This window comes from Camelina sativa, chromosome 8 (assembly GCF_000633955.1).
Source record: "Camelina sativa cultivar DH55 chromosome 8, Cs, whole genome shotgun sequence".
NCBI classification, from domain to species: domain Eukaryota; kingdom Viridiplantae; phylum Streptophyta; class Magnoliopsida; order Brassicales; family Brassicaceae; genus Camelina; species Camelina sativa.
In genome coordinates, this window is record NC_025692.1 from 26634139 (window position 1) to 26647426 (window position 13288).

General features: G+C 38.6%; 1 protein-coding gene across 5 annotated transcripts; it reads right to left on the reverse strand.

The window, feature by feature from the left end:
* LOC104708820 lies at positions 188 to 9922 on the reverse strand. 5 transcript variants are annotated; one of them, XM_010425447.2, is made up of 23 exons: positions 9875 to 9922; positions 9724 to 9778; positions 9483 to 9582; positions 9322 to 9389; positions 9149 to 9233; positions 8925 to 9056; positions 8679 to 8846; positions 8285 to 8330; positions 8085 to 8122; positions 7429 to 7532; positions 7069 to 7333; positions 6896 to 6992; positions 6675 to 6799; positions 6514 to 6598; positions 6300 to 6429; positions 6063 to 6225; positions 5833 to 5956; positions 5530 to 5742; positions 1055 to 1201; positions 786 to 965; positions 588 to 698; positions 336 to 487; positions 188 to 248 (listed from the first exon to the last, which is right to left on the reverse strand). In XM_010425447.2, the coding sequence occupies exons 7-16, from the start codon at positions 8782 to 8784 to the stop codon at positions 6190 to 6192; spliced, it is 1032 nt and encodes a 343-aa protein (XP_010423749.1). In that variant the 5' UTR covers positions 8785 to 8846; positions 8925 to 9056; positions 9149 to 9233; positions 9322 to 9389; positions 9483 to 9582; positions 9724 to 9778; positions 9875 to 9922; the 3' UTR covers positions 188 to 248; positions 336 to 487; positions 588 to 698; positions 786 to 965; positions 1055 to 1201; positions 5530 to 5742; positions 5833 to 5956; positions 6063 to 6189. The 5 variants fall into 5 exon arrangements, with proteins under 5 accessions (XP_010423749.1, XP_019084559.1, XP_010423747.1 ...); XM_019229014.1 differs by having other exon boundaries at positions 9322 to 9404; XM_010425445.2 differs by lacking the exons at positions 188 to 248; positions 336 to 487; positions 588 to 698; positions 786 to 965; positions 1055 to 1201 and adding exons at positions 2132 to 2525; positions 2592 to 3135; positions 3211 to 5427.

The window sequence follows — 13288 nt, forward strand, 5'->3', positions numbered from 1 at the left end:
CTTAATTAGTTTAATTATGTTTAACATCCAGAGAAAGGCATATCATACATGCATCCAGAGAAAAGCAGATAATGATTATTGAGCATTTTCCAAGTCCTAAGGGAGAGCCTTCTTCTTCTTCTTCTTCTTCTTCTTCTTCATTTTCTTCTCCTTCTCCACCTTCACCTTCATCTTCATCTCCATCTCCTTCATCTTCTCCTTCTCCTTCATCTTCTCATTCATCTTCCTCCTAGTAGGTAAACAACCTACTATAAAAGAAAAAAACAACGAAACTAATGAGAGGGTTTTAATTTGTTAACAAGAAGAATCTAAGAAGCAAGAGCAAATGTGTGTACTTGGTTGGCTCTCTCCATCAGAATTGGTGGTGCGCCACCTTCCTCTGGTTGCACCAGGTTTAACAACAAGAGTCCTTTCTCCCATGATACTTCCATTTAGTTCCACCGCGTTTTCTACACATCCTTCTCCTTGCATGGTAATGTCAGCTGCACTGTAAAATTCGAGAGAGAGACAGAGACTTTAGTTAGAACACAATAACTTTTGAGAGTTGCATTGGGAAAAAAAATTGTAGGAAGAAAGAAGCGACAAACTTAGAGAAAACATCAATTCTCCAGATATCTCCACATGAAGAGAAATGCCTACAGAGCGCCATCTTCAGATCAATCTGAGGACGCGAAGTGTCATATCCGGTAACGAGGACCCTTTCGACGAGAGAAAGAACCAAATTAGCTAGCTAGCTAGAAAACATAGTATATGTTACAGATACTACATCCTAAAAAAAAATTTACCTGTATTTTCTCCAAGTCAAGGGATTAGTAAGATCAAGGTCAGGAAAAGGATTAACATCATCATCATCTGTCGGTAAGATTGCAGGCTTAACAATTGCAGTCCATTCTCCCAAGTCAGTTCCATTAAGTTTCAACGCCTTTTCTTCGGTAGCTCCTCCAGCGAACCTCACAAAGGCAACACTGATGCAATTTGAGATTATAATTAAAACATGAATGAGAGAGAGAGAGCCTGGAAGGAAGAAGCCACAAATAAAAGAAAAGAAAGGTACCTCTTGAGGATACCCCTAGCAAAGTCTCTGGGAACATAACAAAGTACGATATCTCCACATGAAGAGAAATGTTTTGCCAACGCGAGCTTGACATAATACTCTGGCAGCGAAGTGTCATATCCCTCAACGGAGATCGTCGTGAAAATGCTAATTGTTCAACAATTTAAATTTTGAATGCATGCAGGTGGAGATAAATAATACTATGACAACAAAACAAAAAAGAATCCCCAAAATAATATATACTAGATATTCACCTCAGATCTATATTTAAAAAAAAAAAAATTATTTATTGATTATATTACATATATTTCTTATTTACAAAATGAAAATAAAATTATACTGTTTTTGTGATTTTGAATTTTTATTTACACTGTATGGATAATATATTTTTAATTATATTATTTTAATAATTATATAAGTATACTATAATTTGACAAACATAATATAGTTGTTTCATCTATAAATTATTTTAATACTCAATGTATTTATAGTTGTGCAATTCGATTAAAATGGTCGAGTGTTTTCTAATTGGTTATTTGATTTTCTTCATTTGTTACTTATTAGTATGGATCAAATGTCTATATAATAATGTATTAGGTATTAAAAGACACTTATTTGAAGAAGGTAGGGAAATTTTTTAATTTCTAGAAGTTGGGGGCTTTCGGGCAAATATAATACATATTCTTGCCTTTTTTGTATTTTTATTAAAAAAATATTATTGTCTCCTTTTGTCTGTACCGACTAAATCTGATTCTCCAGGAAAAAAAAACGTCATTTTTTTCCTTTTTCTTATCGTCTTCCACTTCCTCGTTTTTGTAAATCTGATAAATCAAAAGTTCATTTTTATGATTCTTCCATGTTTTATGTTGGATATAGGCTTTACCCCAAACATTTACAGAAGCCCAAACAGAAGATCTTATGAAGTTTTGGGCATGAGGTTTTGGATTTGGTCCATCTGGCCACAGAGGTAAAATCGTCATTTCACAGAGAGACAGAAGAAACCCTAGGTCAATGACCCACTATAAATACCAGAGGTCGTTATCAGAGAAAGGGATCCACTTTTTGGGCAATTAGAGAGAAAAGAACAATTATTTTCGTATTAACTGAGCTTAGCTCCTTAATTGTCATTTTCTGTAAACCTTCACTTAAATTCTTCGTTAATAAAAGGACTAGCTCCGATTTATTCCCATTAAGATTCATATTATTTATATTGTCGCTTTCGTACATCAGCAGCCTTCGCACGCTCTTCCTCACCGCGCTCATCTCTCGCTTTCCTGAGTCGCTTCGACTCGGAAGTGAGCTTCCGTTGGGATTGCTTTAGCGAAGCCGTCAGCTCCTTGACGAGCACTGCAGTCTCCTTGCTCGATCGCTCGGCCTGAACAAGCACATCCTGAACGAGCGCAGTCTCTCTCTTAGCCGCACGCACCTTATCCTCGTATTCGCCCGTAAGATGGTTAGTCCAGCTTATTGCCTGAAACATCGAGAAAAGACAGTCAAGTTACAATCAAGCAAAACATGAGTCAAAGTCAAGTCGAACCTGAATCTGCCGACAAACAAGGTCATAGTACGCAGACGAACAAGCCAAAACGCTGGGAGACGGGAGAGGAACGAAGTCCCCAGGAATCTTGCTGGCAAGATCCGCGCAAGCACGCGAGTAACCGCAAAACGCCAGGTCTTTCACATCATAGCGAAAGGAGAACGAGTGATCGATGCCCGCACGACCATCCTCTGCATAGTGGCTACGTCTAGGGTTTCCTCCAGCATCACTCCGAGGACTCGAGCGCGACGCCCTCTTTCGAGAATGATTGCCACCTCCAGCTGCAGGAGCCCTCCCACGGGGTCTTGAAGAAGGCTTCTTCGCAACACGAGTCGCAACAACTTCGGCTACACGAGTTCTACGACTAGGATCACCCCCGAGGACAGCCACCTCGCCATCCTCAGGCTCCACCGTAACAATCTCCGCTCCGATCTCGGCATTTGGTGCAATAACCTCGGTTGCGACAGCAGAACATCCTCGGCATCGAACAAGTCAGTGTAGCATGGCATCGGGCAGTCTCCCATTTGCAATCCGGTCCGTGAACCTGCAGAATAAATAATAGTCTTAGATAAGAAAGCACACAACCCCCGAGACGAAGGAAAGCTAACAAAAAACTTACAAGTCTTGAGGTGTGAAAGCTAACAAAAAACTTACGAACACACCCAAACGTACTGTGTGCTGCGTACTGTGTACTGCGTCCCGCGCACTGTCTTGCGTCCTGCGTACCGCGCACTGCGTCCTTTGTACCGTGTACTGCGAACCGTGCACTGTCCTGCGTTCTATGTACTGTGCACCACGTACTGCGTACTACGTACCGCATACTGCGTACTGCGTCCTATCTTATCTCGCGGAGACACCTGCGAGAACACCATCTCACCAATCGGACGCACATCGAACTTGGCACATATCACAGGAACACGCCCGACGAACACGTGTGCGAGCTCGCCATCCCATCTCGCAATCTCTTTTGTCAAGCGTATGGCCCCCTTGTAACGAGCACGACCTCGCCATTCTCTGTCTACGCCTTAAAACTCCCAACGAGGATAGATCCATGAACACACCACTGTACAGACAAACCCCCGTCAATCCATATTGCCAACACGCCATCTCGCCAGACCACATCTCCACGCGCGCGCTCGCCAATCTCCACCTCACCAACCTGAGTCCTCTATTTTCTTGAGCTCGCCAACGGTCAGCTTGTTCCCAACAACGTACCAAGACGGTCATCTCGCTACACCAACGCCTCCGCCTCGTAGCATCACCACTTCGTCTCCGAAAGTCGCAACCAACCTTGACCTCGTCATCATCGTACGGAGCCCATCTCGCCAACATCCAGCTCTCTCCAGCTCGCCACCTCGCCGTCAAGAATCCCCACTTCGCCAACAAAGATCCTCGCTCCGCCCCTCCTCTCTATCGAAATCTGCTCACCATCATCTCATCTCGCGTGGAGACCTGACCAGGACGCCTAACGGTCCCAATCAAGGCAGGAACAAGCGGGTGTGGGGCGACCAAGACGCCTAACGGTCTTGGCCGGATCCTGCGGCGGCAAACTGGTGTGGGGCGACCAAGACACCTAACGGTCTTGGCCGGATCTGGAGGCGGAGAGACAAAAAAGCTTCCCGGTCATAACCAAGCCTGGCGGCGGCGAGAAGGCGAGGCGGCAGCAACGAAACGGCGAGTCAGCAGCGGTGACAAATTGGAACGATTCGGCAAGGCCGACGACCTGGAGGAAGCTTGGCGACCAGGAAGGAGTTCGGCGGCGGAAGAGCTGAGCGCGCTAGGACCGGATCCAGCCGCAAGGAGCAATCACCGGCGGGATAAACCGGCCGGACCAAGCGGCGGTGATACGGCAATACGGCGACACGTTTTCGGCGGCGAGACCATGTCTCTCACAAACCAAAATCTGCAAATAAGAAGGAGAAGATAATAGAGAAGAGAGAAAGAAGAAATTACCTTGTGGGAGGAAGCAAAAGTTAGAAGTAAAATTAGGTCAAAGAGATATATTTATATGGAGGGGACTAGCGCGTTGACCGAAGTAAAAAGGAAAACCCTAATTTTGAAGTTGTCTCTACTTCCCGCGCCTCGGGAAACATGCAGAACATACAAAACTCTCGTTTAAAACCCGAGAGACCTCGAAAAAGGTGTGCAATGCACTATTCATCTCGGAATCTCCCGGATGCCTCGAAAAACGTGCGCAATGCCCTATTCATTTCGTAACCTCCCCGAAAAACATGCGCAATGCACTATTCATCCAGGAACCTTCCGGAAGGCCTTCAAGTTCTTAAAAATCTTATGTTCCTTCTGCAAGACGGGCCTAGAGACGCAGAACTGTACCGACGGGCTCAAGCAAGCCATTGCACATCGGACTAGGGGGGAAGACCATTGTTGGATATGGGCTTTGCCCCCAACATTTACAGAAGCCCAAACAGAAGATCTTATGAAGCTTTGGGTTTGAGGTCTTGGATTTGGCCCATCTGGCCGCAGGGGTAAAATTTTCATTTTACAGAGAGACAGAAGAAACCCTAGGTAAATGACCCACTATAAATACCAGAGGTTGTTATCAGAGAAAGGGATCCACTTTTTAGGCAATTAGAGAAAGAAAAACAATTATTTTCGTATTAACTACGCTTAAATCCTTGATTGTCAATTTTCTGTAAACCCTCACTTCAATTCTTCGTTAATAAAAGAACTAGCTCCGATTTATTCCCATTAAGATTCATATTATTTATATTGTCAGTTTGGTACATCAACATTTTATACAGACAAAATAGATTAATTTAGATTTTATATTTAGAGAAATGCTTCAATATGAACCATATTCTAACATGAGAGGTCCCTATAAGTGAAAAGAAAAAGCCAGTTAATTATCCACCATTAGACGTAGTGAAATCTGATCACCAAAAGATATGACGATAGGATTATTGTGTAGTTATATTACCTGATCACCAGAGACGATAGACTCTGGATTGACCATACCAGAAGAATTCTCCAACAGTGATTCTTCGAGTAGACCATCTTTCACAAGAACTTTGGACACTTTGTAGGTTTCTTTACCATCCTATATGTTCTCTTTCTCAAGATTCACCAGAAACATATAAGTTTTTCCAATAAGATTTTTCACTGGAGCAGGCAAATTGTGTGGGTCCACAATCTGTATTCAGATAATATATTTAGTGTTATTAGGTTTCAAATTTCTATAATTTAATTCAAACTACAGACAGTGAAATTTTATAGAAAATACCTCATCAACTGAGCCATCAAGAACTGTGGGAGCGCTCACACCAATAATCTCTGAGCAAATAGAATTAAACAACAGAAATTTTGACTCACCAGTATTGTCCATGACATTAGTATAAAGCATAAACCTGTTAAATGTCGGACATATAGAAGTCAATAAGATTCATATGGTTTGTTGAAAGTATGTATGAACCAAAAAATCCTAATTAAATTATAAATAGACGTTGTAATTACCTTGCAACCACATTTGTGACTCGTTTGTTGCAAGTGTCACACCAAAACCTCGGTTTTTTGCCTTTGTTTTTCTCACCATTCTCTCCATCATTGATATGAGTAACTTTCTTGTTGCAAGAACGACAACTTATGTAATACCAAGCCGAAGTCTAGCCTTTCCAATCTAAAAATCAAGATATTCAGTGATTAGTTTCTATAAAATTCATTACAACGTAACAGACTTAAATAAATAGATACCTCGAAAGAGTTCTTCAACTCTTCAATGTTTTTCCTTGGGAAAGCATAATAATCTTCATTTTGAACAGGTACAATCTCCAAATTTGGTTGTCTCGCACGGTACATGAGAGTCAGGCCATCACTTGGCAGACTATCAAAATAAACCGTTATTCATATATTTAGGTAATGATTTAGCAAACTAAGTTACACTATTGTTGGAAACGAATTGACGTACGCTTGTTTGAGAATGTCAACTTCATGTATCAATGGGTTAAGATGGACTTGAGAAGCATCAAAGGAATTAGACAAATATCTAACACCTGTTTTGTAAAATATTTAGTAAAATAAACATTGATATTTGACTTAGATGAGTGTAAATGATGATGAAGTCTTTACCCTTGTAGGATTTTATCTTCACAAAGCAGAGAACACAAATGATGATGCTTCCATCAGAATGTTGACATGATCTGAAAACCCTCTCGGCAAAGGAACCCCATAAGGTACATGTCATTCTCTCATCTCTATACAATAGAAGAAGTATATCGATTAGATAAGATATTTATCTCTAGATACTACATGTATCAATATCTAAAACCAATTATTCAAGACATAATTACGTTTCATCTCTAAGCTCGAAATCAAGCTTTCTGTTTGGCTTATTGTTGGCTTCCAGGTTCTCCAAGTCACCAACGCTTACAATTTGGCCAATAGCATCTGAAAAATGATTATATGGTTAGTAAATCATTTTTACTGGAGAGTTTTAATGAAATATAAATCTATATATACTTACCAACCAAAATATGGGGATTAGCTTCCCCACTTTGGATATTCTGAAACTTTGACAATGACAGGAACATATCTTCAGATACAGGATCACTCTGCAACACCAAAGTTCCGGTGATGAAGGCCATCTTGTACAGATGGGTAGTTGGTCTGAACTGACCAGTTGCGTAGCTAAGTCCGAAAGTCTCAATGAAAACCCAGTTTCCAACAGGGAGCCTATTCGCGTACTTGGTAACCAACTCCTTCTTAACTGATGCATGAATTTTTTTGCCCTACAATGTGTAGATATAAATGATGCATTAGTTGAACCGCGGGAGAATATGTGGATTTGTTTCATTAGCAAAAGAATTAGAGAAATTGTTCTTACCAGAGAATCTGAGACAATCAACTCAAGAGATTCACCAGTACTTTGACGCCATGCATGGAGTACCTTCACTTGTACCCTCCATGCGGTCTTGTAGGGTCTAACATCTTTTAGGAAGGCAAAAGTAGCAGCCATTGGTGATGGAAAAATGTTTACGGTTTCTTGTGAGTATTGTATGAGTGTGGTTGCTTATGTTAAGTTGGGTTGGCAATGTTACATATTTATAGGATTATGATTAGGTGGAGTAAATGAGATCTGTTTAAGGAGAAAAAATATTAGAGTTAGCGAATAATAAGGGAGATAATGAGTACAATTTTGGTTTGATAGAATATTAGTGGAATATGAGATATTTTGCTTGTAAATGCTGTTTTTTTGTTTTGATTTTGAAGATATGTTGGACGGTTAAAATATTTCCGAATCAAGAAGATAAATCGGAAATCTCGGCGTCCATCAGATCGAAGGAGAGTTAATCTGTTTAGTGCAGTTTTATGGAAAGATAATATTGAAATAAAGATTCCGAATTTGATATGATTTATTTTGTAATTAGTTAAATCAAAAAAATTAATACAATAGCAGTCTTGTAAATAGGTGGCAAGTTCAGGATTTATTTGCTAAATGTACTTGCAAAATGTATATATAGATATAAAATAAAAATTTACCGGGGTTTTGGAGCGTCTGCAACACTGTCATTCGAATCCTAAAAGGCACAAAAGATCTAATCAGAAAATTCTACTCACCTCATAATATAATACTTTTCTTACATATATACTTCATAATCATAAAACCATTATTTATTAATTAATTAATAGAGAGAAGCAGAGGTTAATCAAAAAGAGCGATTGAGTTAGAAGAAGATTACTTTGTTGGCGGATTCTTCCATGGTGATATGCTGACTTTGCGATTACCTTTAGGGTTCCAAAGATTTTTTTTAGATATACGCGGTTTACAAGAGGGTTTTTAGGATCGTAGATGGAAATTTTACATTCCGTGTGCGTTCTGCGTTTTTCTTTTTTTCTTTTATACGGTTATTGTCACTACACCATTATTAATTCTAGGGTTCCTACGGTTATTGTCACAAACTAACCGATTCCGGTTTTTCTTTTGCAGTAAAAACTTAAAAAGAAACATACCTGTTGGACCGAACCGTGAGTAACGAACGATGGCATGTTGGTAAATTAGTTTGACACCCCTACTATAATAAGAAAGACTTGGTCATTGGAAAAAAAAATAAGAAGCAAAGTTGGAAGGCAAACCGTGGAGGAGAAAGAGAGAAGCTGGATTGCGGGTAGAGGAAGCAAGGTGTGAAAAACGACATGTAGCAGACACAATCTCTCCTAAGTTCTGGCTTCGTACATACATGTCTCGATGGAGAAGAGCACCGTTGACTTCAGCTCTAAGTACAAGGAACTCTAATCACGGACCTGAAATTGCTGAGAAATTGCGTGAGAGAGGGAAAATTAAAGACATGTAAAATAGAAAGCAGAGAAAAAACATCAAACCTTAGCCTTTGAGTTTGGCTCTGCAAGCAGCTCTCTTTCCTGAGTCCACCAGTCAACAGAACAAACATCAGCTGGGGGCCCTCCACTTGGCTCCTTGTGTTATGTATCTTCCATGGTCAACACAACACGCATCTACCAGAAAGAGACATATCAAAACATATGGAACATTGTCGGATCCATAAGAAGAAGAAAACATATGAAGATTCAGAGTCAGAGAAACAGACCTTATTATTTTTAATGTAGCAACTATCATATGATGGAGGTAAATCACAGCAGCCATTACAACTTCACTATCTCATCATGTACAGCCTGCAACATAGACATGATAAACCACACTTCAGTCAAGATAATTGTATCCAAGCCAACTACCAAAAAGAGACAGAGAAAAAAATGGAACCTTGGCCACTAAGTTTGATTTGCAAGCAGCCTCCTCGAATCCACTGTTCTATGATAAATTTCCAGAAGCTGCACATTCAATAACTTCACATCTGAATAAGGATTAACTTTAAACATGTAAAAAAAAAAAACAGTAAAGAAAAGGATTTTGAAATCACTTACAGAGATCAAGAGAAAGGATACTAAATTTCCATTCGATCGTTGTTGTTGCTGCGTCATATAGTGTGCATCATCCCGGATTCTATGAAGAAAGTGAACCCATCTAGAGAAGCAACAAAGGGAAAAAAAAAAACAAAAATATCAGTCTCCTTCTGATCTAAATCGTAACAAAGACCCAAAAAGAAAAGACTTTTAAGCAAAGTTTAACTCAATCTGTGTGTGGATTGGACACGGAAAGTTTTACCTTTTGGAGGACATGTTACATCTCCAACTGGTTTTGGGATGATCCACAGGGGGGCCTGAAAGAAAAATGGTAAAATTACATGTAACAAGACATTAGAAAATCAAACTGAGTGGTGTAAAAAGATGCCATTCAAGGATCAGGAATTACTTACAAGGAATAATTGTTGTTCACTGTTTTATGATAAACTTTTCAGAAGCTGCATCATGTTCAATAAATAGCTCATTGAGTATGATATGCAAGCAGCCTCTTTCCTCCAATCCACCATTGGTTCCTACTGATATTTGTATCTTCCTTCCATGGCCAACAACAGCCTTCGGTTTCACCGAACTCCATTGGTCTCGTCTTAGCTACACAACACAGAACATCACAAAGAAGACAAATACAAATCAATCAATAAACAGAGATCAAAACGAAAAAAAAAAAAAAAAAAAAANAGAGAGAAGAAGAAGCAAAGTTGGAAGGCAAACCGTGGAGGTGGGAGAAAGAGAGAAGCTGGATTGCTGGTTGAGGAAGCAAGAAGGTGAACATGAGTCATTACTTTCATTGGAATAGTAAACATGATTCATTAGTTTCGGATGGAGATTCGAGACAAAAAAAAAACCTTTAGGAGGACATGTAACATCTCCAACTGGTTTAGGGATGATCCCACAGGGCCTGAAAAGTAAAAGCATATGTAACAAGACAAAGACGTCAAAAAATCAAACGAGTAAGGAAAGAAGAAGCAAAATTAAAGTATCGGGAATTATACTTACACAGGGCATAATAAGTGTGTTGTCCACGGTTCTGAGACTACTTTAACCACACACACACAAGCTGCATCATATTCAATAACCTCCACATGTGAATAAACGATTCAACTTCAAACAGGTTAAGAAAAAGGAATTTGAGAACAGTTACTTAACAGAGATTAAGAAGAAAAAAAGGATATAAATTTTACATTCCATCGTTGTTGTTGCTGCGTCATATAGTGAACCTGTAAAAGAAAAAAACACACATGGTTGGTTAATCGAAAATATCCTATCAAGTATATCAAAGTATGAAACTTTCATTGGAATAGTGAACATGTTTCATTAGTTTTAGATGGAGATTAGAGACAAAAAAGGTTTCACCTTTAGGAGGACAAGTAACATCACCAACTTGTTTTAGGATGATCCACAGGGCCAGAAACAAACATATGTAACAAGACGTCAAAAAATCAAACGAGTAAGTAAGGAAAGAAGAAGCAAATTCAAGTATCGGGAATTATACTTACACAGGGCATAATAAGTGTGTTGTCCACGGTGCTGCGATAACTTTGCCACACAAGCTACATCATAATTCAATAACATCCACATCTGAATAAAGGATTTAACTTCAAACAAGTTAAGAAAAAGAAGAAAAAAAAACAGGAAATTGAGATCAGTTACTTACAGGGAGATTATTAAGAAAAAAGGATATTAATTTTCGATTCCATCGTTCACCTCTCATACTGTGAAGAAAGCAAAAAAAAAACCAAAATATCAGTCACTCATTCCGATCTAAATCGTAACAATGGAAAGAAAAAAAAAAACAAACTTTAAGCGGATTTGTTAACTCACTCTGTTGTCAGTGGAGCGTAACTTGAAGCTCGGGGAAGACCGTGTTGAATGAGTCGGGGGTCTGTCAAAAAGACCATCAAGTATCCATCAGTAGAATCAGGTTGCCTATATAAGAAAGAAACAAATCAATCAAAAAAAAATACAAACTTTTTAAAAATCAAACTCGTTTCGAATCAAAACCCTAACTCAATCAAATCAAAAAAATCGAATTCATAGATAAAATTCAGAAGAAGGCGAAAACAAAATACCTCAGATTTGTTCAATACCCTATTTAGTCGCCGTAACAACCAACGCTCTCTCGCCATATCTTCAGATCGCTTCAGACATGTTTGCTCCTTGTCGACATAAGAACGAACCCTCTCTTACTCTTCTTTTTATTATTATTTGTCTCTCTTTCAGGTAGTGAAGAAGAGAAGAAGAGTCTCTCTCTCTCTCTCTCTAATCTTTTGTGTCAGCAGCAAAGTGAAGATGAGAAGACAACAAGACCTCTCTGTGCTTATTAGCGAAGACAACCAACCGCAACGGGTTTATATAAATATTAAATAAATAAAATAAAAAGGAAAAAACTCATATCTGATCACAGTCATTAGATGCAATTATATCTTAGATCCGACGGTGGATACATCATTAAACAACAAAGGAAATATCTGTAGAAGAACATGGTAAAAATCATATCTTATCACAGCCATTAGATGCAATTGATATTTTTGATCCGACGGTGGATAGATCATTAAAACAAAAAAGGAAATATCTAAAGCAAACAAAAGAAATCCTTTTTCCTAATCCACGTGGCAGTACCCAACGGTTAAACCAATAAAACAAATCATCATATAATATTTGGCCACTTCCCATTACAACCATTAGATGCAATTGTATTTTAGATCCGACGGTAGATGGAGCATTCAAATAAAAAAGAAAATAAATGATCTTAATGAAATTTAGAAACCTGTTTGTCTATTTTGTGGTTTATACACATTTACGTATATACACATTTAAATGCAAACCTAGTTAAACCAATTTTTTTTTTGGAAAACATATACGTATATACACATTTAAATGCAAACAAATTAAAATTCACAATTAAAAGTTTCAAACAAAGAAAAAAGAAATCTTAATTACACGTTCATTATTGTCTTAATACATGTGAAATTCTACTTGAAAAAGTATTTGTGTAAATTACTTGTTCAATTAGCACAAGGCATTTCACAATTTTGGAGCAACATTAAATTTTGTGCTAATATAATATGCCTGCGATGGAGAAAATTATCTTTAGAACTGATCGAATCTAAATATTGTTTTTCCTATCTCTAGCTGCTCCATCATCAATATTGAAGATATGACCACCTTGATATCTTTTTTAACGTCTGTCCACTACCTCTCGACATTCGGCAACATAACATCAGAATCAGACCAAGGGTGTTGGTTTTCAAATCTTTGCTACATCAAGAATTTGGAATATTTTAATGAGAAACAGAGAAACTAAGGAAGAAAGGGACCAAAAGCTTATAAGCGAGGGATGACATAAGATCCTCACGAGGAGTGGGAGTGGCTGCTCTTGGAGCTTATGTCTCCTATACCTTTTGATCTTCATCATCCTCTTCTCTATCTTCTTCCTCGTAGAACCTCGTCTCCTTTAGATCGTTCTGGTTTGGCAGAAGATCCTCAACTTCTAATTACATTGCAACACTTGCACATACTTATAGTGGTTTCTTACCACACACACCCGTTTTGTTTAGTGTTAAGGCTTAATAGCCAATTTTGTCTTGCTCAATTTCGATTAGCGTTATTTGATTAACTGCTTCTCTGTGGATACAACTCTGAGAGAGAGAGAGAGGGAGAGAGAGTTTTTCTCGAGGCTCCACGTTGAAAATTTTAAGAATAAGAACAAAGAGAGCTTCAAATTTGTTGTACTTTAGGATTGTGAATTTGTGATATAGATTGTGTTACTATGTGTTACTGTTTTGATTCAAAATGAGACAGCATTACGA